The 26,079-nt window shown below is 34.8% G+C and overlaps 1 protein-coding gene across 1 annotated transcript; it reads right to left on the bottom strand.

Annotated features, from left to right (window-relative positions):
* Positions 1-382: 382 nt before the first annotated feature.
* Positions 383-4,463, bottom strand: LOC143549402 (uncharacterized). The gene is made up of 4 exons (XM_077040304.1): positions 4,247-4,463; positions 1,632-1,763; positions 1,086-1,573; positions 383-1,009 (listed from the first exon to the last, which is right to left on the bottom strand). The coding sequence occupies exons 1-4, from the start codon at positions 4,461-4,463 to the stop codon at positions 383-385; spliced, it is 1,464 nt and encodes a 487-aa protein (XP_076896419.1).
* Positions 4,464-26,079: the final 21,616 nt, after the last annotated feature.

The raw sequence follows: 26,079 nt of genomic DNA, 5'->3' as shown, positions 1-26,079 counted from the left end.
ACGTTGCTGCAACCGGAAGAATCGAACGATGGAGGTCCTCTGGAACGACAAAGAGTTGGACACGATGAATGGAGAGGCCGACGTCTGATTTTTTAATCAGGTATTGTAAATGATAAAGGGTAAATGGGTAATTCGATATCAAAAGGGGAAATATGTAATTTAGTTTAGACATTGGGGATATATGTAATTTAAATGCTTAAGGAGGGAATATATGTAAAAATCCCAAAAGAAAAAGATCATCCATACATGTTAACCTATACAACTAAATCCATTTATAAGTAATCAAAATGAACATAAACTTCTTTTGAAACATAACAATGTAGTGATGCTTTTTACACGATAACATTTGGATTCATAACATAACCACCATCAAGGAGATTTGTTAAAGCGTAACCTTTGGTTTTGTGGTGTAAAGCATACGTTTCTTGGGCCCAAACAAGTAGAGGTGATCATACATAGAACGGAACATATCGACCAAAACAGGAAATTGCAATCGCGCGAACACAACGACGGGTAGGGCCGCAAATATAGTAATAAGGATCGGTACCCATTTCAACCCCTTTTGGTATAGCACAAAGAAACTAACACTAAAGGTCACCATCATTGCAGCCACAGAGATGAAAAGCGTTAGTAGACCTACCATCAACTTTCTGGGTAATGAGTCAAAGAAATCAAAATGATGGTGACGAGATGTGAGGATAGACAAGACCACTAAGAGTGAAGTTGAGGAAGAAAACAAAAAAATAGTGTCCGCAGTAACAAAAACTAAGAAGGTACACTGATCAATGAAAAATGGAAGTCCATTGTCTCCTTTGTAGCCACCTGGAACTGTAAAGGCTACAGCAAATGCCACGGTGACGATAAGTGTGGCAACAACCATACAGTCTTTCATCCATTGCAATCCTGTGGAAACTTGATCTTCGTTTTCTTTAGAGAATAACTCATATGGTGTTTGGCCATCTTTGTTCTTCTCTTTGCTCAAATAAGATGGCATCCTCAAATTAACTTCCTACAAAACGCGTACACAAAACCATCAGTGGCTGTAGAAATTAGGCAATTAATTAACAATAAAATTTGATATATACATTGAACCACAATAATTCTCGTTGCATTAGTAGAGATGCTCCATAGTTCTTAGTTGTCATATCCTTTGAAGTTTTCCCAACTAAATGAAGCATATTATTGTTTGACTTGTCCTTTAACATAAGTACAGCTTTCCTGTAGCTTCCACCTATCTCGTATAATAGGTTGTAGATATCACAATGACGGTGCATAACAGCTACATGAAATATGCTGAGCCCATCCTCATTTGTATCAAGCACAAGATCCGGATAAGTTTGTAGCAACTCAACTATAAACTCAGCGTTCCCATATTCTGCGGCAACGAATAGAATTTTAGAAGAATATTGTATCGTTCCGTCAGCCAAGGATGTTGGAGACCCTCTCAGCATATCCTCAATTTCATCAATGTTCATTGTTCTCGTAGCATGTCCCCAAATAATCTTTAGTATTTTCATTGCATCGCTATCTTCTTCGGCAGTTGGTTGTACTTTTATGTGTAACAATATAAAAACTGAAAATAACAAGAAATTATTACTAAGATATGTTCTGTAAATATAATTAACTTTTACTTGATTCTATCATTCTCGTGATCAAATTCTTTTCTACTCTATCAAAGGCAACGGGCATCCGGGCCAAAGCTTTAAGTAAAGACACATTCCGAGCAAGTTCTGGATGATCCTCCAGGATTTGGACAGCAACATCTATAGAAGATATTTGACAATCTCTTAAGTAAACAAAGAAAACAACTGAAATGGGATACCTTACAAATATATTTAAATTTAGATAAAGCTAAGAAGTAATAACAAAAACTTAATTAATGAAATCAATTTTTATGAACTTCAAATGTGCTTTTCTTTTTCTTAAAGGCTACCATGAAGAATTAATAGACTAATACTTTTCTTTTCTACGTCCTTTTTCAAATATCGAAAAAAATTTTCAAGTAGGAAGAAGTGTTAGGATAAACTGGATTTTAGGAGACAGAAAAGTTATATTAGTAAAATAAGAGATAATGACGGATGTCAACAAACAAGTAGGCACTGCCAGATATTGTCTGGTGAGGTGGACGACTACCGGGTGATCCGACATTTCAGACGGCGGATCACGAATATTTTATTCGTGTTCTGACATTTGAAATGACGGATGTCAGTTTTGGTGATCCGCCATTTTGACAGGCAGGTCACAATTTCCAAAGTATGCTACCCCTATGTGAAAGTGAATTTTGATGGACATCCGTCATTTGAAATGGAAGATGTCATCTTGGCATCCGCCATTTCAAATGGCAGATGTGAATAGTATTATCTGATTGATTTGACAACACACTAGTCCTTTCTCTTTTTATTATTTAGTTATTTTCTAATATTACGTTTTTTTTAAATAATGTTATTTAACAAATAAAAAGTGTATTAACAAATAACATTTTTAAATACGTTTTTTCTTTTTATTAGTTTTCTAAATATTAGTATTTAAAAAAATACAAAAGCTAATATTAAAAAGATTTTTTTTAATAAAAACACATGTTTTAATATTTAATATTTTTAAAAGATTTTTTTTAATAAAAACATCATGTTTTTTTAATATTTTGAAATCACCATATGAAATTAAGTAAGCATGGGGAAGCATTGCAGTATGGTTTTGATATGTCTTTTTGATTGTGAGTCTATTTATAATGATAGTAGAGTTACTGCTCACATCTGCCATTTGAATGGAGGATGTCTAAATGACACTTGCCATTTCAAATGGCAGAAGTCTCCCAAAAAGGTATTTTTAACATCTGTCATTTCAAATGGCAGATATGAATATAATACTAGACTGATTGTTTTGAATAACACTTTTTATTTGAAAAATACATTATGTCAGTTGTTTTATTTGAAAAATAATATATTTCTTAATATTAAACTTTTTATTTGTTATTTAAGAAACTAATATAATAAAACAAAAGGTAGTGGTGTGGTTAAATCAGGCAGTTAAGTACGTTATTCACATCTGTCATTTGAAATGGAAGATCATTTGAAATGGTGGATGTTAAGAGGACATCTTCCATTTCAAATGGCGGATGTTTAAAAATGTATTTTTTAAATTACATATACTACTGTTTTTAATAAAAAAATATCTTTTTAATATTAAATTTTCTATCATTTTAAATAATGTTATTTTCAAAATAATAAAAAAAATGTATTTTTAAATTACATATATTAAGTGATTTTAAGAAAAAAAATATTTCTTAATATTAACTTTTTATTTGTTTATTTAGGAAAATAAACAAAAAATAAAAAGAAAAAGATAGTGTGTGGTCAAATCAGTCAGAAAGTACACTATTCATATCCATCATTTGAAATGGCGGATGTTAAGATGACATCTTCCATTTCAAATGACGAATGTCCATCAAAATATTAAAATTACACATGTTGGTGTTTTTAATAAATAAAATCTATTTAATATTAAATTTTGTATTTTTTTTAAATAATGATATTTAGAACACTAATTAATAATAAAAAGACAAAACGTTTAAATGGCGGATATCGTGATGACATCTTCCATTTCAAATGATAGATGTCCATCAAAATATTAAAACATGGTGTTTTTATTAAAAAAAATCTTTTTCATGTTGTATTTTTTTAAATACTAATATTTAGAAAAATAATAAAAAGAAAAAACGTATTTTAAAAACGTTATTTGTTAATACACTTTTTATTTGTTAAATAACATTATTTAAAAAAAACGTAATATTGGACAATAACTAAATAATAAAAAGAAAAATGAGTGGTGTGTTGGCAAATCAATCAGATAATACTATTCACATCCGCCATTTGAAATGGCGGATGCCAAGACGACATCTTTCATTTCAAATGGCGAATATCCATCAAAATTCACTTTTACACATAGGGGTAGCCTACTTTTGAAATTGTGACCTGCCAGTCAAAATGACGGATCACCAAAACTGACATCCGCCATTTCAAATGGCGGAACACGAATAAAATATTCGTGATCCGCCATTTCACCTGGTAGTCGTCCACCTCACCAGACAATATCTGACAGGGCCTACTTGTTTGTTGACATCCGCCGTTTCAAATAATGAAACCTCTATTTTCCTAATATAACTTTTCTCTCTTCTAAAATTCATTTTATCCTAACATTTCTTCCTATTTCAAAAAAATTTTCTTAAAATATCAAGGATAGTAGATACCATGCAAATCATTCTCCACACAGTTCACCGGTGTCGAATCTTTGTCCTTATCTGTCCAATGATCACCACTCATCTTCTGAGAACTATCATAAAGATACCTCACCGTGTCGAATTCCATGGGTGGAACACTGCTGAATTTCATGGTTGAAACACTGATGGACAATGGCAAAAGTCCATTAGAACCACGGATGTTCAACAGGTTGTGATTCTTTTCCATCATAATCTGAATCTCACCCACTTCCCATTGCCCAAATGCAGCAGCTTCCCAAAAGGCGGTGTTGGAACGTTTATTTTTAAGTTCCAAATCCCCTTCGCCTTTGACACTTTTGGTTTCATAGCTCTGGATGCCGTGGACCTTTTGAATAGGGTTCAGAAAGTTGTGTATAGTAACGTATCAGCCCATAAGAATCATTTTAGTCGGATTGGGTTTGCTATCCAAAAGGGGGTTGCGGCGCAGCTTGTTGCCCGCTTACCTGCCACTTCATTGTAAATCGTTTGTATGTTTCTATAAAATATAAAATGGATTGTCATCATATCTACTAGATTCTTCAAAAAAGTTTATTCTTCTTGGTCCATTTTGCTGTTGCTGCCACATGTAGTGCGGTGTCAAGATTCTTATTGAGACCGAACCGTACCAAATCTGGACGTTTAGCCAGGATTATCTTTGCTGTTTCCCAATCACTTGTACTCGCTGCTTGATACAATGGAACACCGAACTTTAAGTAGTCTTCTCTGTTATCTTCCAAAACAAATAAAAAGATTAATACGATATAAGACAGCATATCCCGTTTATCATTATGTTCTCAAATGGTACTAATGATTTGACGGTAAACATGTATCATGTATGTATGGTAGAAGCAAAAAGATATATATTACCAAATACATATGGAAGGGATTCATTACTATTACAAGTGCTCGGAATGTTAACTGTCAGATGATTCATCGTCTCAATCTGTTGCGGACGTTTCTTATTTGTTGGCCTGCACAAATCTAATCACACGAACACAAATTAAGAATATTATAACATTAACACAGGAGAGGAACTCACTTGCATCTGAAAATTATTACCTTTATTTAAGGGGCTTAATTTGTTAATGATGTGCTTAGTTGTCTTAAGAGCTTCACTTTATATAGAATTAATTCTAGAATGTAAAAGCTGTAGTTTGCTTAGGTCCATGTACAATGACATAAATTAAGAATATTATAACATTAACTACAGAAAATTAATACTTTTATCTTTATTTTATGGGGGGCTTAATTTGTGCTTGTCTCGATAACTTTTATTACGATTGGAATATTGATCGCCACAAAGACTCACAGAATGAACATTATCGATCAACTTAAATTTTTCTTTTTATAAAATATTGGCTATGTAAGCTTCTTTTTATTTAACGGCATTCGCTTTGTAAACTAATAAACCATGCATGGCATGTAGCATCTTTTTGGTGAAATGGCTAAACTTGGACCATGAGGTGAACATTCATATAGTGCCATGTGGTAGCTTGGAAGAAAATTTATCCCCGTTATATTATGTGAAGTTGCCCTTAAATAAAGTTCAAACATTTTAGCATAAAAGTACCATATATTCCTGGCCTTCTCTAAGGGAGAAAGAATATTCTTGTCCTAATTGCTCACTCCACCTATTTATATTTACATTACATTACCATGCTTTTATATAAAAAAAATTAACAAAAATAAAAGGGAAAGTAGAAGGCACCACAAAACTTAAAAGACTGATTTTAGAATATGTTATCGTAATTTACCGAAACTTATAAAGTACTTTTAAACATTTTTTTTTCTCATAACTTGCTAATTATAACAAACTAGTATAACAAGTTTAACAAATTAAGATGGGTGGTAATATTTGCGCACCCACCCTAATCTTGTTCTGACACCCTTCATGTGTTGCGTATAGACCAATATGCAGCGTATAACTTTTACAACTTCCAAAGATAAACATTTACTCGTACCTACCGGTCAATTAGATGATTATACGCCCACATGAGATTTGTTTTCCCAAACTTAGGCCAAATTTTGCCTTGTATATCCTATACGGAAGTATAGATCCATGCAAAATATATTTATTTTCTTCTTTTGTCTATACATGGTGTATGGGTTTGTCTTGGCCAGTGGCGTATGACCTATGCGCAAGCCATTCCTAGAGTTGCATGATAAGTGTAGTCCTATATGTGAGGTATACTAGTAATTATTTTTTTTTCATTTTATACATAATAATAAAAGTTATTATTTTATAATAAGAATTTATAAACATAATAAAAAAAACCTAAATAAAGAAGATTTTATAAATACATAAAATTTATAAATATAATAAAAAAGTATATAAATAAGATTTTTTCGAAAAACACCACAAGTCGATCGAAGGCTTTAGTATAAAAGTCTACAAAGTTGTAGTCAGTGTGGACCTTTTCAATTTTGACAAGTTTTTGGTCCAAACAACCACGAATGAAATGGTTTCGGATGTTAATATGTTTTGTCTTTAAGAGTTGGACCGGTTTTTTCATAATAAAAACTATTGCATCGTTATCACAGTTAATTGGGGTGGCAAAGAAATTCAAGCCATAATCCAGCAGCTGATGTTGTATCCATATCACTTGTGAGCAGCAGCTAGAGGCGGCAATGTATTCTACTTAGCTAGTGGAGGTGGACATGGTGACTTGTTTCTTCTATTGCCAAGAAACTAACCGACCGTCTGGGAACTGACATCCGCTTGTAGTTCATTTTCTGTACACATTGCATCTCGCATAGTCACTGTCGGTGTAGACGTGCAACACCAAAGGACAGTCTTTAGGATACTAAAGACCCAAACGAGGCTTTCCTTTGAGATACCGAAAGATACGCTGGACAACAGTTAAGTGAGATTCTTTCGAATCTAACTATTATTTGGCACACTGACAAATAGGGAACATGATGTATAGCTTGCTTGCAATGAAATACATACGGAACCAATCATGGATCTGTAAAATTGTAGATCGACTGACTTCCCGACGGATCTGGAGCTAACACCGGTCTTATAGCAATCGGAGTAACATATGGAGTGGCATCGTTAAACCCAAATTCATGAACAAATTTATGAACATATTTCTCTTGGTAAATCAAAATCCCTCCGTATTATGTTCAACTTGTAGACCCATGAAGAATGTCATATCTCCAAAAGAGCTAATCTCAAACCAACGTTGGATTACCCCTGAAAATGCTCTACATAATTTATCACTCGTTGACTCGAAGATAATAACACTTGAACCAAGATTAGATCATTCCCAACTTTCTTGACAAAGAGTGTTTGATCAATAACACCTCTCGGATAGCCATTCTCTAATGTATGTTCTACTAAAGTATCATACCAAGCACAAGGTGCTTGATGAAGACCACAAAGAGCTTTGTCAAGACGGTATACATAGTTGGGACGACCGGGATCCAAAAATCATGGTTACTGCTTGACGTAGATCTCTTCCTTTACAATCTCATACAAGAGGGCATTTTTCACGTCCACATGATATACTTTGAAGTTTATACAATATGCATAGGTCAAGAAGAGACAAATGGCTTCCAACCTAGCAACAGGAGCATAAACTTCATCATAATCAAGACCTTCACACTGACAGAAAACCTTGTACCACCAGTCTAGCCATATTACTTTCGACAAACCCCTATCATCTTTCATATTTTTGAACACCCATTTGGTACCAATCGGTCTCTTGTTCTCAGCCTCCACGCATCAGCTTCTTGAACTGTAACAAATCATCTTGCATAGCTTCAACCTAGGAATATTCTTTGAGATCAATCTTGTAATCCTTTGACTCAACCTAAGACATAAAACAAGCAAAACGACCTTTCTTATAGGTTCCAGACGGAGTTCTTGTTTGGATGCCGATAGAAGGATATCCAATGATATTTTCTGTTGGATGATAACGGTGAATTGGCAATTGAGGATTCAAATCAACTTGTTCAATGAGATCCATTTGAAGTTCCACAATTAAGCTTTCAATAGGATGAAAGATGCTTGGAGCATTAATGAGAACATCTATGGATTGCTGAACGGTGTCTAGATGATCAACCATATGTTCAGGGGCAATGGGACCCTCCCAGAGATTCTCCATAAAAGGATAAACGATTGTAGGAACTAGAGTAGAATCTGTGTTGTCAGAAGCATCATCAGGAATTTTATTTGCAGCAATCTCTTCAGCAGCAACTTGTACATTATTATTTGATGAGGGAGGTGTGGGAATAGACTCGACCACACTAGAATCTGCATAAAGATTGATTGCAGACTCAGCAGGAGTTGGATCAGTGTTATCAGCCGATAAGCACGACAAATCTAAATCCAAATCAGAAGCATCTCCAACGGTAACTACATCGGTTATGTCTGCTGGTAGCGGCATGGGTTTTACAGGGCCACATGAAAAACTGAAGATACTACATTTTGGTTATAAGGCCAGTAGACATATCCACATCATTCAAGTTGTTGGAGATGGCTTGAATTGAAACAGACTAGGGCACTTGAGTAGGGATTGGAGCTACTTCAACAAGAGGACTGAATCAACATTGTGGGATTCCACTATCACTTTTGTTTTCTTGTTGTAAACACAATAAGCGGTTTTTTTGGCAGCATACCAAACAAAGTAACACTCACCAGCCTTCTCAGCAAATTTGGGATCTGAGTTGGCATTTGTATGAAGCAGGGTGCATGGACATCCAAATGTTTGAAGTAGTTGACTTGATACTTAGTCTTGTAATAGACTTCACAATAAGTCTTCTTTAAATGCTTGTTGATCAGCACACGATTCTATATGAAGCATGCTGCATTGACAACTTCACCCCAGAAAAACAAAGGAAGCTTTGAATCTAACAACATTGTTCTAGTAGGCTCGATTAGTGTCCTGTTTCATCTTCCAGTAACCCCATTTTGTTGTGGAGTGTATGGGGCACTGAACTGACGGTTTATCCCCTTTGAGTGACAGAAGTCATTCACAACTTTCTTGTAGAACTCACTTCCATTGTCGCTTGTAATTCACTTGACTATTTTATCATTTTGGTTCTCCACAAGTGTCATGAATCTAATTAGAAATTGAGAGGTTTCGTCCTTGTGCTCTAAAAGGAAAGTCCAACTGAAATGAGAAAAATCATCAGTAATAACAAGACAATAGGCTTTTCGACATATTGCTAAAGGATGAATTTAACCAAACATATCCAATTGTAACTGCTAAAGAATGAAATCAATAAAATTAACAATTTTGGGCATGTGAGGGAGTTTTAGTTTCTTGAATTTAGAGAACTAAGGACATTTTTCAATGCAAGAAAAAGTATTAACAGGAAAACCCCTCATATGCTCACCTTTGACTAGTATGTTCAAATTATTGAAGTTAACAAGACCGAGATGTCGATGCCAAAGTGATGAATCGTTCTCTGAGGCATTAGACATTAGACATGAAGTAATTCATTGTGAATATGAACTTCTCATGTCAATATATAAGCATCATTTGCCTCAGGGTACACATCAATACCCACTCTTCGTGGACTTTGAAACCTCGTTTCAAGATCAAACATTAATGTTCAGTGAATAAAGTGGATTATTTCTTGTCACATATTTAAGAGACGCCGAGCATATTGTAGTTGAGTTGTTCCACAAGGTTGACATCATAGTAGGTCAAAGTTCTATTGAAGACCTTTCCTCTCTTTGTTATTCTCCCACCTAAGTCACCAGCAAAGGAAACAGATTCACCATCGAATGATTGAATGTAAAAGGGCTTGTCTCCTGTCATGTGTTGAGTGCAACCAATGTCTAAGTACCAGATACTGTTGACAGGCTTTCTTGACTAACCTTACACGCATCAGCCATTAGTTAGGCGTGGGATCCTGATGGTCGGCTATAATTTTGGTATATTAATGTATTGTTTTCTTATTTTAATTAGATTTTAGTCTGAACGGTTCTTCAAACATGCTTTTGTTTTTTAGGACATCGTACGTTAAAGATACTAATTAGAGATATTTATGAGCATGGCCTCTCTGGAAGTTCGGAAGAAATACACATATATTTGGTAGTTACAATTTGGAAAAGAAAATATTAAAGAAAGAAATTACAAGTTCATGAACTTTTCATATTAAAGTCTTAATAATTGTTTTGGTGCAAATCAAGAACTTTTCATATTAAAGTCTTTGTTGTTCTCCCACCTAAGTCACCAGCAAAGGAAACAGATTCACCATCGAACGGTTGAATGTAAAACAAGGGTTTGTCTCCTGTCATGTGTTGAGTGCAACCAATGTCTAAGTATCGGATATTGTTGACAAGCCTTCTTGACTAACCCTACACGCATTAGCAATTAGTTAGGTGTGGGATCCTGATGGTCGGGTATAATTTTGGTATATTAGTGTATTGTTTTCTTAGTTTTAATTAGATTTTAGTTTGAACCTTGGTACTTCAAACATGCTTTTGTTTTTCAGGCCATCGTATGTTAAAGATACTAATTAGAGATATTTATGAGCATGGCCTCTCTGGAAGTTTGGAAGAAATACACATATATTTGGTAGTTACAATTTGGAAAAGAAAATATTAAAGAAAGAAATTACTAGTTCATGAACTTTTCATATTAAAGTCTTAGTAATTGTTTTGGTGCAAATCAAGTACTACCATATGTTTCGTTAGTCAACACAACAATTAAAGGAATTTAAAGAAAGATTTGTTGGACACTCGTATTTTGAAGCAGAGTCATGTGGGCTAAAAGAAAAATACAGGAAGTTAGTCCAAGCCCACGTAAAAGTATCTGGTGGAACCGAAAAAAGAATCACCGATAGGGTTTAGCCGCCAAAGTTGAGACAACTGTTTGGGTTTTTTGGGACGCACACAACAAGCCTTTCTCTAGACAACATTTGGATGAGTTTTTTATTCATGAATATGCAAGGGTAACCCCCTCGTGACCACTTTAGGTGTACGATTTTGTGTAAACTGAGTTTGATCAGATTCTTTGTGCTTTAATCTTAAGAACTTGGTTGACTATGTTACTTGATCTTGTTTGTTTTATCAGTTAATTGTATAAACATGTTATGATTTTGTTTACCAAATCGTGCATCAACTATCCGGTTGTGTTCATCAACATGTAGGACTAGGTTCTTATGTCATTGATTGAAGAATCGTTATTCATTGCATATCAGTTGGTTTTCATAATATAAAACTTGTAATTGGGTAGATCGCGTTCATTTGCGTCAACAATTCAGATAGGGTTTTGTTTGTCATCACAACCAAACTACTAGATCTAGTAATTACCACGCAACCAATTTAACAGGATCTGTGATTAGTTTGTTATCGCATTACCTGAACCTGAAGTGCATCACTTGTTTCTCATAATTATTTACAAACATTAAAAGTAATCGTATTAAAATCAAACATCTTTCTAAACCGCATGACATCGGTTGTCGACTTAGTTAAATAGTTTTCAAGTCATGAGTCAAAGTTGCACTTTCCACTTATTCACTGAGGAGACGACCTTACTTACCCATACTATTTATATATATTTAAGTGAATTAAAATACTTGTAGTTATTTGAGAATGACATCTACATCAAAATGGCGCCGTTTCCGGGGAATCAACACGCAAAGTGCAAGTTTTAGTTTTGTTCCCTTTTCTTTAGTTTAGTTTTTGTTTTGGTTTTCATTGCATGATAGTTTGCTTTAGATCAAGCTAATGATATGTGTGGGGATATGACAGTCGGGCATAAGTTTGGTATATTAGTGTATTATTTTATTTGTGTTAATTAGTTTTTATTCTGAACCATGGTACTTCATACGTGCTTTTGTTTTTAGGCCATCGTACGTTAAAGATATGATGTGTTGTAAAACACAGTTACTTTCCGTAGATTTTTTTCATGTTTTAATTGCTTAATAGTATAATAAATATGAGTTATGGATTGTTTTTGCATGATTTTACAAAGATTGATGATTGTTTGTAGGTTATGAGTTTTAAGGGAGAAAAGTTTAAAGTTTGAAGACTCTAGGGCCCTTTTTGATCAAGATTGAATACTACAACTCAAGGCCCGACCCAAGCCCACAAGATCCAAGCCTTTCATGCATAATATTTCAATTTAATTAAAAAAAATAAAAAAAAACCTACCCAGCCATAGGGAGGCCGATTGCAACCAGCAGCAGCAAGGGAGGAAGAAAAAAGTGTCGTGTGAGCTAGGTGGCGGCTAGGAGAAGGAGATTAACATCAAGGAAGACTTGGTACAACAGCTAGAGTGCATCCTCATCGTTTATTTCAGCCATAATCATTGAGTAAAACTCCAAAAACTTGATGTGTGTCTAATGATGCTCTTTCTAACTAACTCACAACTAAGCTTTAAATTTATAAAACAAGACTCTTAAAGAAACCACACAAAACCGGCAAGTGTACCGATCACTAATAGTATAGAACTAAGGAAGTCCGAGTATCGAAAACAAGGACACGTGAAAACGTTTTTAATACTTAACCCTAACGAAGACTCACCTAAGAATATTTAAATGATTTTTAATAATTAACTACTTGACCTAACTTACTTTAAGTAAATAATTAACTAAACTCAACTTAACTTAACTAAACACTTGATGAAACTTAGAGACTTAACTGCAATTGGAGAAAACGTCTACCTAGGTAAGAATCATATTGAAGGTATAATAAGCTAATGGATTGAAGAATCTCACGACACCGGTTTCTAAGGATGATACAACTAAGGCTCACTCAAGAAAGCTAGATCACCTCTCGGTCTCACTAACAAATTCTAACTTACACTTAATTGATTTTAAGAACAAACCGGGAAACGAATTGTTAAAGTGTTATAATGTCAACATTCCTCTCGGTCTCACTGACACAGGACCCTAATGGAAACGAATGCTATGCAACCAAGGATAGAGGAACAATTTAGTTTAACTTTAACTAGATCAACTAATCGCTCACAAAACCAAACCGATAATAACCGAACCCGCTCTCGCGCGATTCTAATTCTAACAAGTAAAAGCTATGAGACGACCTTACTTACTATCACCTCTCGGTCTCTAAGAAGGTGTTCACCCACTGAATCTAATCAATTAACATACCCACTTAAACCCTACGGTTGTACTTCCCATCGTCGGGCATAAGTTACAAATATTTGCGTGTTAAGTCAATTAAAATACTTGTTTTTATTTGAGAATGACATCTGCATCAAAATGGAGCCATTTCTGGTGAATCAACACGCAAAGTGCTAGTTTAAGTTTTGTTCCTTTTTCTTTAGTTTAGTTTTTGCTTTGGTTTTCATAACATGATAGTTTGCTTGAGAGCAAGCTAATGATATGAAGTGATACACATCTCTTTGGGATATGACGGTCATACGTTACAAATACTTACTCATACTAGTTATAAATATTTAAGTCAATTAAAATACTTGTTTTTATTTGAGAATGACATCTACATCAAAATGGAGCCATTGCCGGTGAATCAACACGCAAAGTGCTAGTTTAAGTTTTGTTCCTTTTTCTTTAGTTTAGTTTTTGCTTTGGTTTTCATTGCATGATAGTTTGCTTGAGAGCAAGCTAATGATATGAAGTGATACACATCTCTTTGGGATATGACGGTCGGGCATAAGTTTGGTATATTAGTGTATTATTTAATTAGTTTTAATTAGTTTTTAGTCTGAACCATGGTACTTCATGCGTGCTTTGGTTTTTCAGGCCATCGTACGTGAAAGATACTAATTAGAGATATTTTTTAGCATGGCGTCTCCGGAAGTTCGGAAGTGATACACATCTCATTGGGAATTACAATTTGGAAAAGAAAATAATAAAGAAAGAAATTATAAGTTCCTGAACTTTTCATATTAAAGTCTTAATAATTTTTTTGGTGCAAATCAAGATACGACCATATGTTTTGTTAGTCAAGACAAGAACAAAAGGAATTTAAAGAAAGACTTGGTGGACACTCGTGTATTGAAGCAGTTTCACGTGGGCTAAAGAAAAAGAAAAAAAGTTAGTCCAAGCCCACAAAAAAGGATCTTGTGTAACCGAAAAAAGAGTCACCGATAGGGTTGAGCCGCCAAAGTTGATACAGTTGATTGGGTTTTTTTTTGCGACGCACACAACAAGCCTATCTCTGGACAAATTTTGGATGACTTCTGTATTCATGAAGATGCAAGGGTAACCCCCTCATGACCATTCCAAGTGTAGGGTTTTGTGTAAAATGACTTTGATCAGATTCTTTGTGTTTTAATCTTAAGAACTTGGTTGAATATCTTATTTGATCTTGTTTGTTTTATCAGTTGATTGTTTAAACATTTTATATTTTTGTTTACCAAATCGTGCATCAACTATTCGATTTTGTTCATCAAGATGTAGGACTAGGTTCTTATTACATTGATCGGAGAATCGCTAGTCATTGGTAATCATTTGGTTTTCATATTATAAAACTGGAAATTGGGTAATTTGCGCTCAGTTGCGTCAACAATTCAGATAGGGTTTCGTTTGTCATCATAACCAAACTACTAGGTCTAGTAATTAACGCGCAACCAATTTAACAGAATCTGTGATTAGTTTGTTATCTCATTACTTGAACCTGAAGTGCATCACTAATTTCTCATAATTGTTTACAAACTTTAAAAGTAATCGTGTTGCAATCAAACATCTTTCTAAACTGCTTCGCAACATTTGTCCCCTTAGTTAAATAGTTTTCAAGTCATGAGTCGAAGTTGCACTTTCCACTGATTCACTAAAGAGACGACCTTACTTACCCATACTAGTTATAGGAATTTAAGTGAATTAAAATACTTGCTTTTTATTTGAGCACGACATCTGAATCAAAATGGTGCCGTTGCCGGTTAATTAACGCGCAAAGTGCTAGTTTTAGTTTTTTTTCCCTTTTCTTTAGTTTAGTTTTTGCTTTTGTTTTCACTGCATGATAGTTTTCTTAAGTGCACGCTAATGATAAGTGTGGGGTTATGACGGTCAGGTATAAGTTTGGTATATCAGTGTATTATTATATTCGTGTTAATTAGTTTTTAGTCTGAACCATGGTACTTCATATGTGCTTTTGTTTTTCAAGCCATCGTACGTTAAAGATACTAATTAGAGATATATTTGAGCATGACGTCCCCGGAAGTTCGGGAGTTATACACATCTCTTTCAGAATTACAATTTGGAAAAGAAAATAATAAAGTAAGAAATTACAAGTTCATGAACTTTTCATATTAAAGTCTTAATAATTGTTTTGGTGCAAATCAAGACACTGCCATATGTTTCGTTTGTCAGCACAACAATTAAAGGAATTTAAAGAAAGATTTGGTGGACGCTCGTATTTTAAAGCAGTGTCACGTGGGCTAAAAAAAGGAAGGAAGTTAGTCCAAGCCCACGTAAAAGGATATGGTGGAACAGCTGTTTGGGTTTTTTTGGGACGCACACAACAAGCCTTTCTCTAGACAACATTTGGATGAGTTTTGTATTTATGAATATGCAAGGGCAACCCCCTCGTGACCACTTTAGGGGTAGGGTTTTGTGTAAACTGAGTTTGATCAGATTATTTGTGATTTAATCTTAAGAACTTGGTTGACTATGTTACTTGATCTTCTTTGTTTTATCAGTTGATTGTATAAACATGTTATGTTTTTGTTTACCAAATCGTGCATCTACTATCCGGTTGTGTTCTTCAACATGTAGGACTAGGTTCTTATGTCATTGATTGAAGAATCGTTATTCATTGCATATCAGTTGGTTTTCATAATATAAAACTTGTAATTCGGTATATCGTATTCATTTGCGTCAACAATTCGGATAGGGTTTTGTTTGTCATCACAACCAAACTACTAGGTCTAGTAATTACCGTTTCTCATAATTATTTACAAACATTAAAAGTAATCATGTTAAAATCAAACATCTTTATAAACCGCATGACATCATCTGTCGGCTTAGTTAAATAGTTTTCAAGTCATGAGTCAAAGTTGCACTTTCCACTGATTCACTGAGGAGACGACCTTACTTACCCATACTAGTTATAAATATTTAAGTGAATTAAAATACTTGTTTTTATTTGAGAATGACATCTACATCAAAATGGCGCCGTTGCCGAGGAATCAACACGCAAAGTGCTAGTTTAAGTTTTGTTCCTTTTTCTTTAGTTTTGTTTTTGCTTTGGTTTTCATTGCATGATAGTTTGCTTGAGAGCAAGCTAATGATATGTGTGGGGATATGAAGGTCGGGCATAAGTTTGGTATATTAGTGTATTATTTTATTACTTTTAATTAGTTTTTAGTCTGAACCATGGTACTTCATACGTGCTTTTGTTTTTCAGGCCATCGTACGTGAAAGATACCAATTAGAGATATTTTTGAGCATGGCGTCACCCGAAAGTTCGGAAGTGATACACATCTCTTTGGGAATTACAATTTGAAAAAGAAAATAATAAAGAAAGAAATTATAAGTTCCTGAACTTTTCATATTAAAGTCTATAATTATTTTGGTGCAAATCAAGATAATTCCATATGTTTTGTTAGTCAAGACAAAAACAAAAGGAATTTAAAGAAAGACTTGGTGGACAATCGTATATTGAAGCAGTTTCATGTGGGCTAAAAGAAAAAGAAAAAAAGATAGTCCAAGCCCACGAAAAAGGATCTTGTGGAACCAAAAAAAAGAGTCACTGTTAGGGTTGAGCCGCCAAAGTTGAGACAGTTGTTTGGGTTTTTTTTTTGCGACGCACACAACAAGCCTATCTCTGGAAAAATTTTGGATGATTTTTGTATTCATGAAGATGAAAGGGTAACCCCTCATGACCATTCCAAGTGTAGGGTTTTGTGTAAAATGACTTTGATCAGATTCTTTGTGTTTTAATCTTAAGAACTTCATTGAATATGTTATTTGATCTTGTTGTTTTATCAGTTGATTGTTTAAACATTTTATGTTTTTGTTTACCAAATCGTGCATCAACTATTCGGTTTGTTCATCAACATGTAGGACTAGGTTTTTATCTCATTGATCGAAGATTCGTTAATCGTTGCTAATCATTAGGTTTTCAAATTATAAAACTGGTAATTGGGTAGATTGCATTTAGTTGCGTCAACAGTTCGGATAGGGTTTCGTTTGTCATCATAACCTAACTACTAGGTCTAGTAATTACCGCGCAACCAATTTAACAGAATCTGTGATTAGTTTGTTATCGCATTAACTGAACCTGAAGTGCATCAGTAATTTCTCATAATTGTTTACAAACTTTAAAACTAATCGTGTTGCAATCAAACATCTTTCTAAACCGCTTCGCAACATTTGTCCGCTTAGTTAAATAGTTTCAAGTCATAAGTCAAAGTTGCACTTTCCACTTATTCACTGAGGAGACAACCTTACTTACCCAAACTAGTTATAGGAATTTAAGTGAATTAAAATACTTGTTTTTTATTTGAGCACGACATCTGAATCAAAATGGTGCCGTTGCTGGGGAATCAACGCGCAAAGTGCTAGTTTTAGTTTTGTTCCTTTTTCTTTAGTTTAGTTTTTGATTTTGTTTTTTCATGATAGTTTACTTGAGAGGAAGCTAATGATAAGTGTGGCGATATGACGGTCAGGTATAAGTTTGGTATATCAGTGTATTATTTTTTTAGTGTTAATTACTTTTTTAGTCTGAACCATGATACTTCATACATGCATTTGTTCTTCAGGCCATCATACATTAAAGATACCAATTAGAGATATATTTGAGCATGGCGTCTCCGGAAGTTCGGAAGTTATACACATCTCTTTGGTAATTACAATTTGGAAAAGAAAATAATAAAGTAAGAAATTAGAAATTCAGGAACTTTTCAAAAAAAGTCTTAAAAATTGTTTTGGTGCAAATCAAGACAGTGCCATATGTTTCGTTAGTCAACACAACAATTAAAGGAATTTAAAGAAAGACTTGGTGGACACTCGTATTTTGACGAAGTGTCACGTGGGCTAAAAGAAAAGGAAAGGAAGTTAGTCCAAGCCTACGTAAAAGGATATCGTGACAGAAAAAAGAATCACCGATAGGGTTGAGCCTCCAAAGTTTAGACAGCTGTTTGGGTTTTTTTTGGGACGCACACAACAAGCCTTTCTCTAGACAACTTTTGGATGATTTTTCTATCCATGAATATGCAGGGGTAACCCCCTCGTGACCACTTCAGGTGTAGCGTTTTGTGTAAACTGACTTGATCAGATTCTTTGTGCTTTAATCTTAAGAACTTGGTTGACTATGTTATTTGATCTTGTTTGTTTTATCAGTTGATTGTTAAAACATGTTATGTTTTTGTTTACCAAATCGTTCAACAACTATCTAGTTTTTTTCATCAACATGTAGGACTAGGTTGTTATGTCATTGATTGAAGAATCGTTAGTCATTGCATATTAGTTGTTTTCATAATATAAAACTTGTAATTGGGTAGATCGCGTTCAGTTGCGTCAACAATTCAGATTGGGTTTCGTTTGTCATCACAACCAAACTACTAGGTCTAGTAATTATGCGCAACCAATTTAACAAAATCTATGATTAGTTTTTTATCGCATTACCTGAACTGAAGTGCATCACTAATTTCTCATAATTGTTTACAAACTTTAAAAGTAATCGTGTTGCAATCAAACATCTTTCTAAACTGCTTCGCAACATTTGTCCGCTTAGTTAAATAGTTTTCAAGTCATGAATCGAAGTTGCACTTTCCACTGATTCACTGAGGAGACGACCTTACTAGTTATAGGAATTTAAGTGAATTAAAATACTTGCTTTTTATTTGAGCACGACATTTGCATCAAAATGGTGCCGTTGCCGAGGAATCAACGTGCAAAGTGCTAGTTTTAGTTTTTGTTCCATTTTCTTTAGTTTAGTTTTTGCTTTTGTTTTCATTGTATGATAGTTTGCTTGAGTGAAATCAAATGATAAGTGTGGGGATGTGATGGTCGGATATAAGTTTGGTATATTAGTGTATTTTTTATTAGTTTTAATTAGTTTTTAGTCTGGACCATGGTACTTCATACGTGGTTTTGATTTTCAGGCCATCGTACGTTAAATATACTAATTAGGGATTTTTATGAGCATGGCGTCTCCGGAAGTTCGGAAGTGATACACATGTCTTTGGGAGTTACAATTTGGAAAAGAAAATAATAAAGAAAGAAATTATAAGTTCATGAACTTATTCATATTAAAGTCTTAATAATTGTTTTGGTGCAAATCAAGATATTGCCATATGTTTCGTTAGTCGACACAACAATTAAAAAGAAGAAGTATTACATCACCCTTATTCAAAAATAAAAGCTTAATGGTTTGAGGGACCCCTTTACCATAGCATTTGCAACCTTTTTACCAAATCACAAATGTTGAACCCTTTCCATTTCCTCTTTAGCCATAGGAAGAAATGTATAATTATTGTTGAAGAGAGGAACTTTATTAATCCCAATACCTGCACCCTTATTGTCCTTATTTTTCAGTTGATGTTCAATTATATTTTCAACAGCCGCGCTAGACACGTCAAATTTCTTAATATTGAAGTTGGTATTTTCAAATTTAGAATTTAATTTAGCAATTTATAATTTAGATGCATCTAGATCAGCAGCTAAAGTTGCTATTTTCTTTTTGGCATCAAGATAGATGCAACCTTGTTGACTTAAAACATTTAGTTTAGATATATCTTTTCGTTGAGCTTCTATCTTTTTTTATATTTTATCTCATGAGTCTTGTAGGTGTTATTGGCCCCTTTGAAACATCCTCCATTTGTCTAAAGGTGGTTTCATTATGAAGTCTATACATTTCAACTTTATAAGCACAAATAGAAGAACATAGTTTGGTTTTTACCTGGTTGGGGTTTGGAGTAGAAGTTAACATGAAGGCGAATTGGAGTTCCTTCATCAGATCTTCAGTCTGGTTTTCCTCTTACATATTTTCAACTTGAGCCAAATTAGCCAATTCATCTCCCAAGTTCAGTGCCTTCATCTGATCCTCCCATCTAAACTATTGTACAACTATAGCCTTCTCATTATTTAACCTAACTCCTCCACCTTGCCCCGCTGGTACCATGGCCCTTTGTCCATTCGGTTCATTGGAAGGATTTGTGCCCTCACGAGCAAGGTGACTGGGCTTGTGACAGCTGTAGCACCTCATCTTGCTTTTTACGAATCTCACCCTTTTGTTGTTGGTGATAGCCCAGTTGTTCTTACCAGTCTTCTTGGTGAAGTTCTTTGCCCTGAAGACGACCATGGTTTTTTGCCACGAAATATCCATCTCCACAACGTCTTCGGGATGAATTTGATCCAATTCAGTAAACACAACCGGTGAGACAATGTCACTAGCAAGAAAATTATTGTAGCAGTTCATAAAACCTGCAATCAGGGATGTCCTCCTCAGTTTCCTCATAGATGGAGGGAATCTAAGAGGCGGGCTTGTTTGAAGAGGCCTTGGGTGAAAAAACACTAGTATTAACATATGCCTTTGAGGGTGTTGGGAAGAACTGGCTTGGGATGGATATTGATCCGCTTGTTCCATCTTGAGCTGAGAAGGCAGTATTAGTGGATGAACTATGACTAGCAATGTTATAAGAGCTAGTGTGGTTTATGGCACGTTGTTTGTCATCTATTTCATATGAGTTAATTTGGGCCTTTATCTCATTGAACGTTAGTCTAGCCATGCCCTTTGTTTTCTTGATCAACGCCACATTTAGATATCGGATTCGATGAAGAGAAATCATCAACTTCTGATTGACCTCAGGAAGGGTTAGCTCAATCTTAGCATATCTCATATTGGTCACGATCTTGGTGAATCTTTGTAGTTGAGAAAAAGGAGATTCACCCAAGACATGGTTGACATATTGAACTCATGTTTCAACAGATCTCATCTACTCTGTTGTATATCCTCATTTACTATAAAATTATCTATAACGGTTGCCCATAGTTCTTTAGCTGACTTTGCATCTCGAAGACCAATAGCAATATCTGAGGATAATGCTAGAGTGAGAGTAGAAAAAGGCTCTCTCATCATTTTCTACCAGGGCAAAATCTTCATCAATGAATATTTTTTCTGGTTTTGGGAGCCACAGTTGTAACATCTATGGATTTTTCTTATTAATAAACGCTAGTTTTGTTTTCTCATTTAATAAAGTTCTCTTATTCATTTCATCATCTACATTTATTAGTGTTAAATTATATGTTATTTATTGAATAACGCTATCTTTGTAAGCATAAGTGTATGATCCTATGCTCATTTCATCATAATCATGTTTAATTGTTAATATGACACGTTGAACCGATATGCCTAGATTAATATTTTATAACATGTAACATAATATTTTGTTACTATTAATTTTATCCTAAGTATTTTAATTAATCATGTAATTTAAAATGGAATATTCTAGAACCTTCTAAGTTAAACTTGTTCCGTAAGTTAATTTATCTAATCTTATTAATTTGAAAAAAAAAGAAAGAAAAAAAATCTAAATGTGCCATGCACATTTAGATGTGTATACATACATACATATATATATATATATATATTATAATATTATTATAATTATCATTATTAATATTTATTATTATTATTGTTTATCTCTTAATCTTTAAACCAATTTTATCTATATCTCAATTGTATTCAAACATCACTTTTGGCCTATAAATAGAGCCTCTCATTCTCATTATTTTTCACATCAAATCTCATTCTCTCTTTTCTCTCTAAGCATAAACAAGTAAGTCTTTATAATTATTTTGCTTTTCATTGTTGTTTTTATACACTTTTGCTTTCTATCATGAATTTTTTTCTTGTTTGTTCTTATGTTCTTGAGTTTTCCTTTAAATCTTCATAGTTGCTCATATACTCTCACCATGATCATCATAAATCATTAACAAAACCCTTACTTGTTGCTTTAAAGATTATGATAATCATGTTATTCCAAGAAATCACAACTATTTTCTCAAGATCTTGGATCAAAAGTATAATTCTTCCATGAACAACTATGAATATTTTTATGTTCTTCAAAAACTCATAAATTATCATAAATATCATAAATTATAATATTTGCACTTTAAACCCAATACTTTCATAAATGTCAATAAACATCATAAACTATAATATTTACACTTTGAACCCTATACTTTCCTAAATGATAATAAATACGCAAAACTATATGACATTACACTTTTAACCTTGTACTTTATGATTAATCAAAATCATTCCAAAACATTTTGAGTTAGTATACAAATAGAGTATAAACCGGGTATGTATGTATCTAACAAGCAAACGGTTCGGCCTAAGGCAAGAGTGGCGTAAACAATCCCATTGGACCCGTGACTCTTACCTGGGAATCAACTTGCTGGAGTCATGCTCTTGGTTTAGAACATTCTAGTATGCGACACTCTAACTAATTTAAAAATTAAAACTTAATCTAGGGCATCCCGTGACCGGTTCAACTAACTCTTGCTCGTGTTCGTGTTCATCTATCAAGCAAGGTGAGTTCATAGCCCCTTTTACATGTTTTTAAACGTTTTATACTATGGGGTGGAAACATGCAACTTATTTATTCTATGTTTTATAAATGATATTTGATTCAAGCTTTATTCATAATATTCATTGTGCATGATCATTACGAGTATATACTTAATCGCATGTACAACCAATAACTTGTTAAGCCCATGGTAGTATGATGATAGATCTATTGGCCCGACCCGCCCACTCAGGCCTCGGGTAGAGGCCTGTGTGCTCAGAATCCGACGATCGTTAAACGTTAAACATTATAGTCTAAATGTGGATTAGACGACTCGCTAATCGTGTTAGAGGTTTGGTTGTAATCACTAAAGTATATAAAGTAATTTAACACATATGAAATGTTTTCAACATAATACATATTTTTCTATTTAAAAATCTATGTTCTCACCAACTATTTTTAGTTGACACTCTCGCATGTTTTTCAGGTGAAGGAAATTAAGTTATGAAGATTCATGAAGTATCACTTAGGGGATGTGTCAGACCTAGAAGTTTAAATAAATAATATGTTATATCTTGCTTTTTATTTGAATTATGTTTGATTTGAAAAATGTGTTTATTTATTTTAATACCAAATGCATGATTTCAATCTACGCACGCCCCGGCGTTTCCGCCTTCGGCCGGGGGGGGGGGGGGGTGTCAGATTGGTATCAGAGCCTTGGTCATAGAGAGTTAGTAACTGACCTACGTCTAAGAATGTCCCTTAGGTTGAAATTATGTTCTATTAGATGTACTAACTTCCCTTTTATAGCATGTGTTTTTATTCCGCCAACCCTTCCGAAAACTCCCACATCCCTTACCACCTTTGGACAAAGACTACATTGCGCTAGAAGACTTGGATGTGCCTTTGAACCCTCCATCACCAAGAATCTCCACCTATAGCCCAATTAGTTGTGCCCGTTTACTGAGAACTCCATCCCCCCCCCACCTATCGAAAACTAATAGGCCCAGTCGGAGAATTCTTAGCCCCGTCAGTCAATTACTCGGTAGGAAGCAATAAACTTCTTGACGATGAGCTCGATGATGATGCCACTAGCAAATGGGGTTGGCCCATTACAACTATCTTGAAGACTAGAGGACTTGTTGGACTTGGAGTATTGATTTGCCTTTTATTTCCCTAAAATATCTATGTGTAATCTTGATCCGCCTTTAAATCTTTTGATTTTGAACCCCTCGTTAATTTGAAACCGAGTAAACTAGACTTCCCTTACTTCGTCGACCTAGCCAATGGTAAAACTGTCTAGCCAATACTATTATACGCGATTGCACCTTGACTTTTGATGATCATTCTCTTAATATCAATCTAATTCCCTTTAAGCTTGGTAGCTTTGACCTAGTTGTGGGAATGGATTGGTTATCCTGTAATCAAGCCGAAGTTGCCTGTGCCGAGAAGCTCATTCGTATTCCATTACAAATCGGTGAAACACTAATCATTCAAGGAGAAAAGATCGATCATAACCTAAAAATCATCTCTTGTATGAACGCACATAAACTTTTAAGGAAAAAATTCTATGCTTATTTTAGCCCATGTAGTTGACATGAAATCTGAAGGGAAAAAGATTCAAGATATTCCCGTTGTCAAAGACTATCCCGAAGTTTTTCCCGACGACCTGCCAGGATTCCTCCGTCTCGACAAGTCGAATTCCGAATCGACCTTATACCCAGTGCAACTCCCGTAGCCAAATCTCCCTACCGCTTAGCCCCGTCCGAAATGCAAGAACTCTCTAGCCAACTTCAAGAACTTCTCGACAAAGGATTCATTCGATCCAGTTTCTCACCTTGGGAAGCTCCTGTTCTTTTCGTCAAAAAGAAGGACGGATCTTTCCGAATGTGCATCGACTACCAAGAGTTAAATAAACTTACAATAAAGAATCGGTACCCACTACCGAGAATTGATGATCTCTTCGATCAGCTTCAAGGAGCCACTTGTTTTTCAAAAATTGATCTCCGCTCGGGTTATCATCAACTGGGAATTCTCGATGAAGACATACCCAAAACCGCCTTTCGTACCCGCTATGGACACTACGAGTTCTTGGTCATGCCCTTTGGATTGACTAATGCACCCGCAGTGTTTATGGACCTCATGAACCGCATATGCAAACCATACCTTGACAAATTCGTCATTGTTTTTATTAATGACATTTTAATCTATTCAAGAACCAAGACCGAGCATGAGCAACACCTTCGTCTCACCTTGGAACTGTTAAAGAAAGAACAACTATATGCTAAATTTTTCGAAATGTGAATTCTGTCTTCGTGAAGTTTAATTTTTGGGTCATGTTATTAACGATAAATGCATACACGTGGATCTCGCAAATATTAAAGCCATCAAGAATTGGGAAGCTCCAAAAAAAATCCCATCAGAAATCCGTTCCTTCCTTGGTTTAGCTGGTTATTATCGTCGATTTATCTCTAATTTCTCAAAAATAGCTCTACCTCTTACCACACTTTAACTAAAAAAAACCAAGCAGTTCATTTGGGAACAAAAGCAAGAAGAGACATTCCAAAACCTAAAACAAAAACTTTGTAACGCACCCATCCTAACCCTTCCCGACGGAAACGACGATTTCATTGTCTATTGTGATGCTTCAAATCAAGGTCTCGGTTGTGTACTCATGCAACGAGGCAAAGTCATAGCCTATGCCTCCCGTCAACTCAAAATCCATGAAAAGACCTACACCACACACGATCTTGATTTAGATGCGGTGATTTTCGCTCTTAAAATTTAGAGACACTACCTTTATGGAACTAAATGTGTCATCTATACCGATCATAAAAGCTTGCAACATATCCTCAACCAAAAAATAACTCAACATGAGGCAACAACGTTAGGTCGAGTTACTCAATGACTATGATTGCGAAATTCGCTACCACCTTGGGAAAGAGAATGTCGTGGCCGACGCCCTAAGCCGAAATGATAGAGTTAAACCCTCTCGTATTCGTGTCATGGAAATGATTATTCAAACTAGCCTTAAGGCCCAAATTCTTCAAGCTCAAACCCATGTGGTAGCCCAAAACAATCTCAAGGCTGAATTGGATTGTGGAGCCGAAAAACAATTTGAAACTAAGTTTGATGGAGTTCTTTACTTCATGGGACGCATATGGATTACAAGTTCTGAAGACCTTTGAAATCTTATCCTGGACGAAGCACACAAAAATCGATACTCGATCCATCCGGGAGCCAATAAAATGTACCACGATCTTAGGGAATTCTATTGGTGACCTAGTATGAAGAAGGATATAGCCTTGTATGTTGGGAAGTGTCTCACTGCTCAAAAGTCAAAGCCGAACATCGAAAGCCCTCGGGTCTGCTTCAACAACCCGAGATTCCTCTATGGAAGTAGGATCAACTTTCCATGTGTTT

Source organism: Bidens hawaiensis, unplaced genomic scaffold (assembly GCF_021521415.1).
Source record: "Bidens hawaiensis isolate Kalapana, Puna unplaced genomic scaffold, B.hawaiensis_p1.1 tig00000978_1, whole genome shotgun sequence".
NCBI classification, from domain to species: domain Eukaryota; kingdom Viridiplantae; phylum Streptophyta; class Magnoliopsida; order Asterales; family Asteraceae; genus Bidens; species Bidens hawaiensis.
This window is presented reverse-complemented; position numbering and strand designations above follow the sequence as displayed.

Coding starts and splice junctions, on each gene's coding strand:
- LOC143549402 (XM_077040304.1), bottom strand. CDS start 4,463: ATGGAAAAGAATCACAACCTGTTGAACATCCGTGGTTCTAATGGACTT. Junction 1,764..4,246: donor TGTGGAGAATGATTTGCATG/GTATCTACTATC, acceptor TATCTTCTATAG/ATGTTGCTGTCCAAATCCTG. Junction 1,010..1,085: donor GAGAATTATTGTGGTTCAAT/GTATATATCAAA, acceptor CGCGTTTTGTAG/GAAGTTAATTTGAGGATGCC.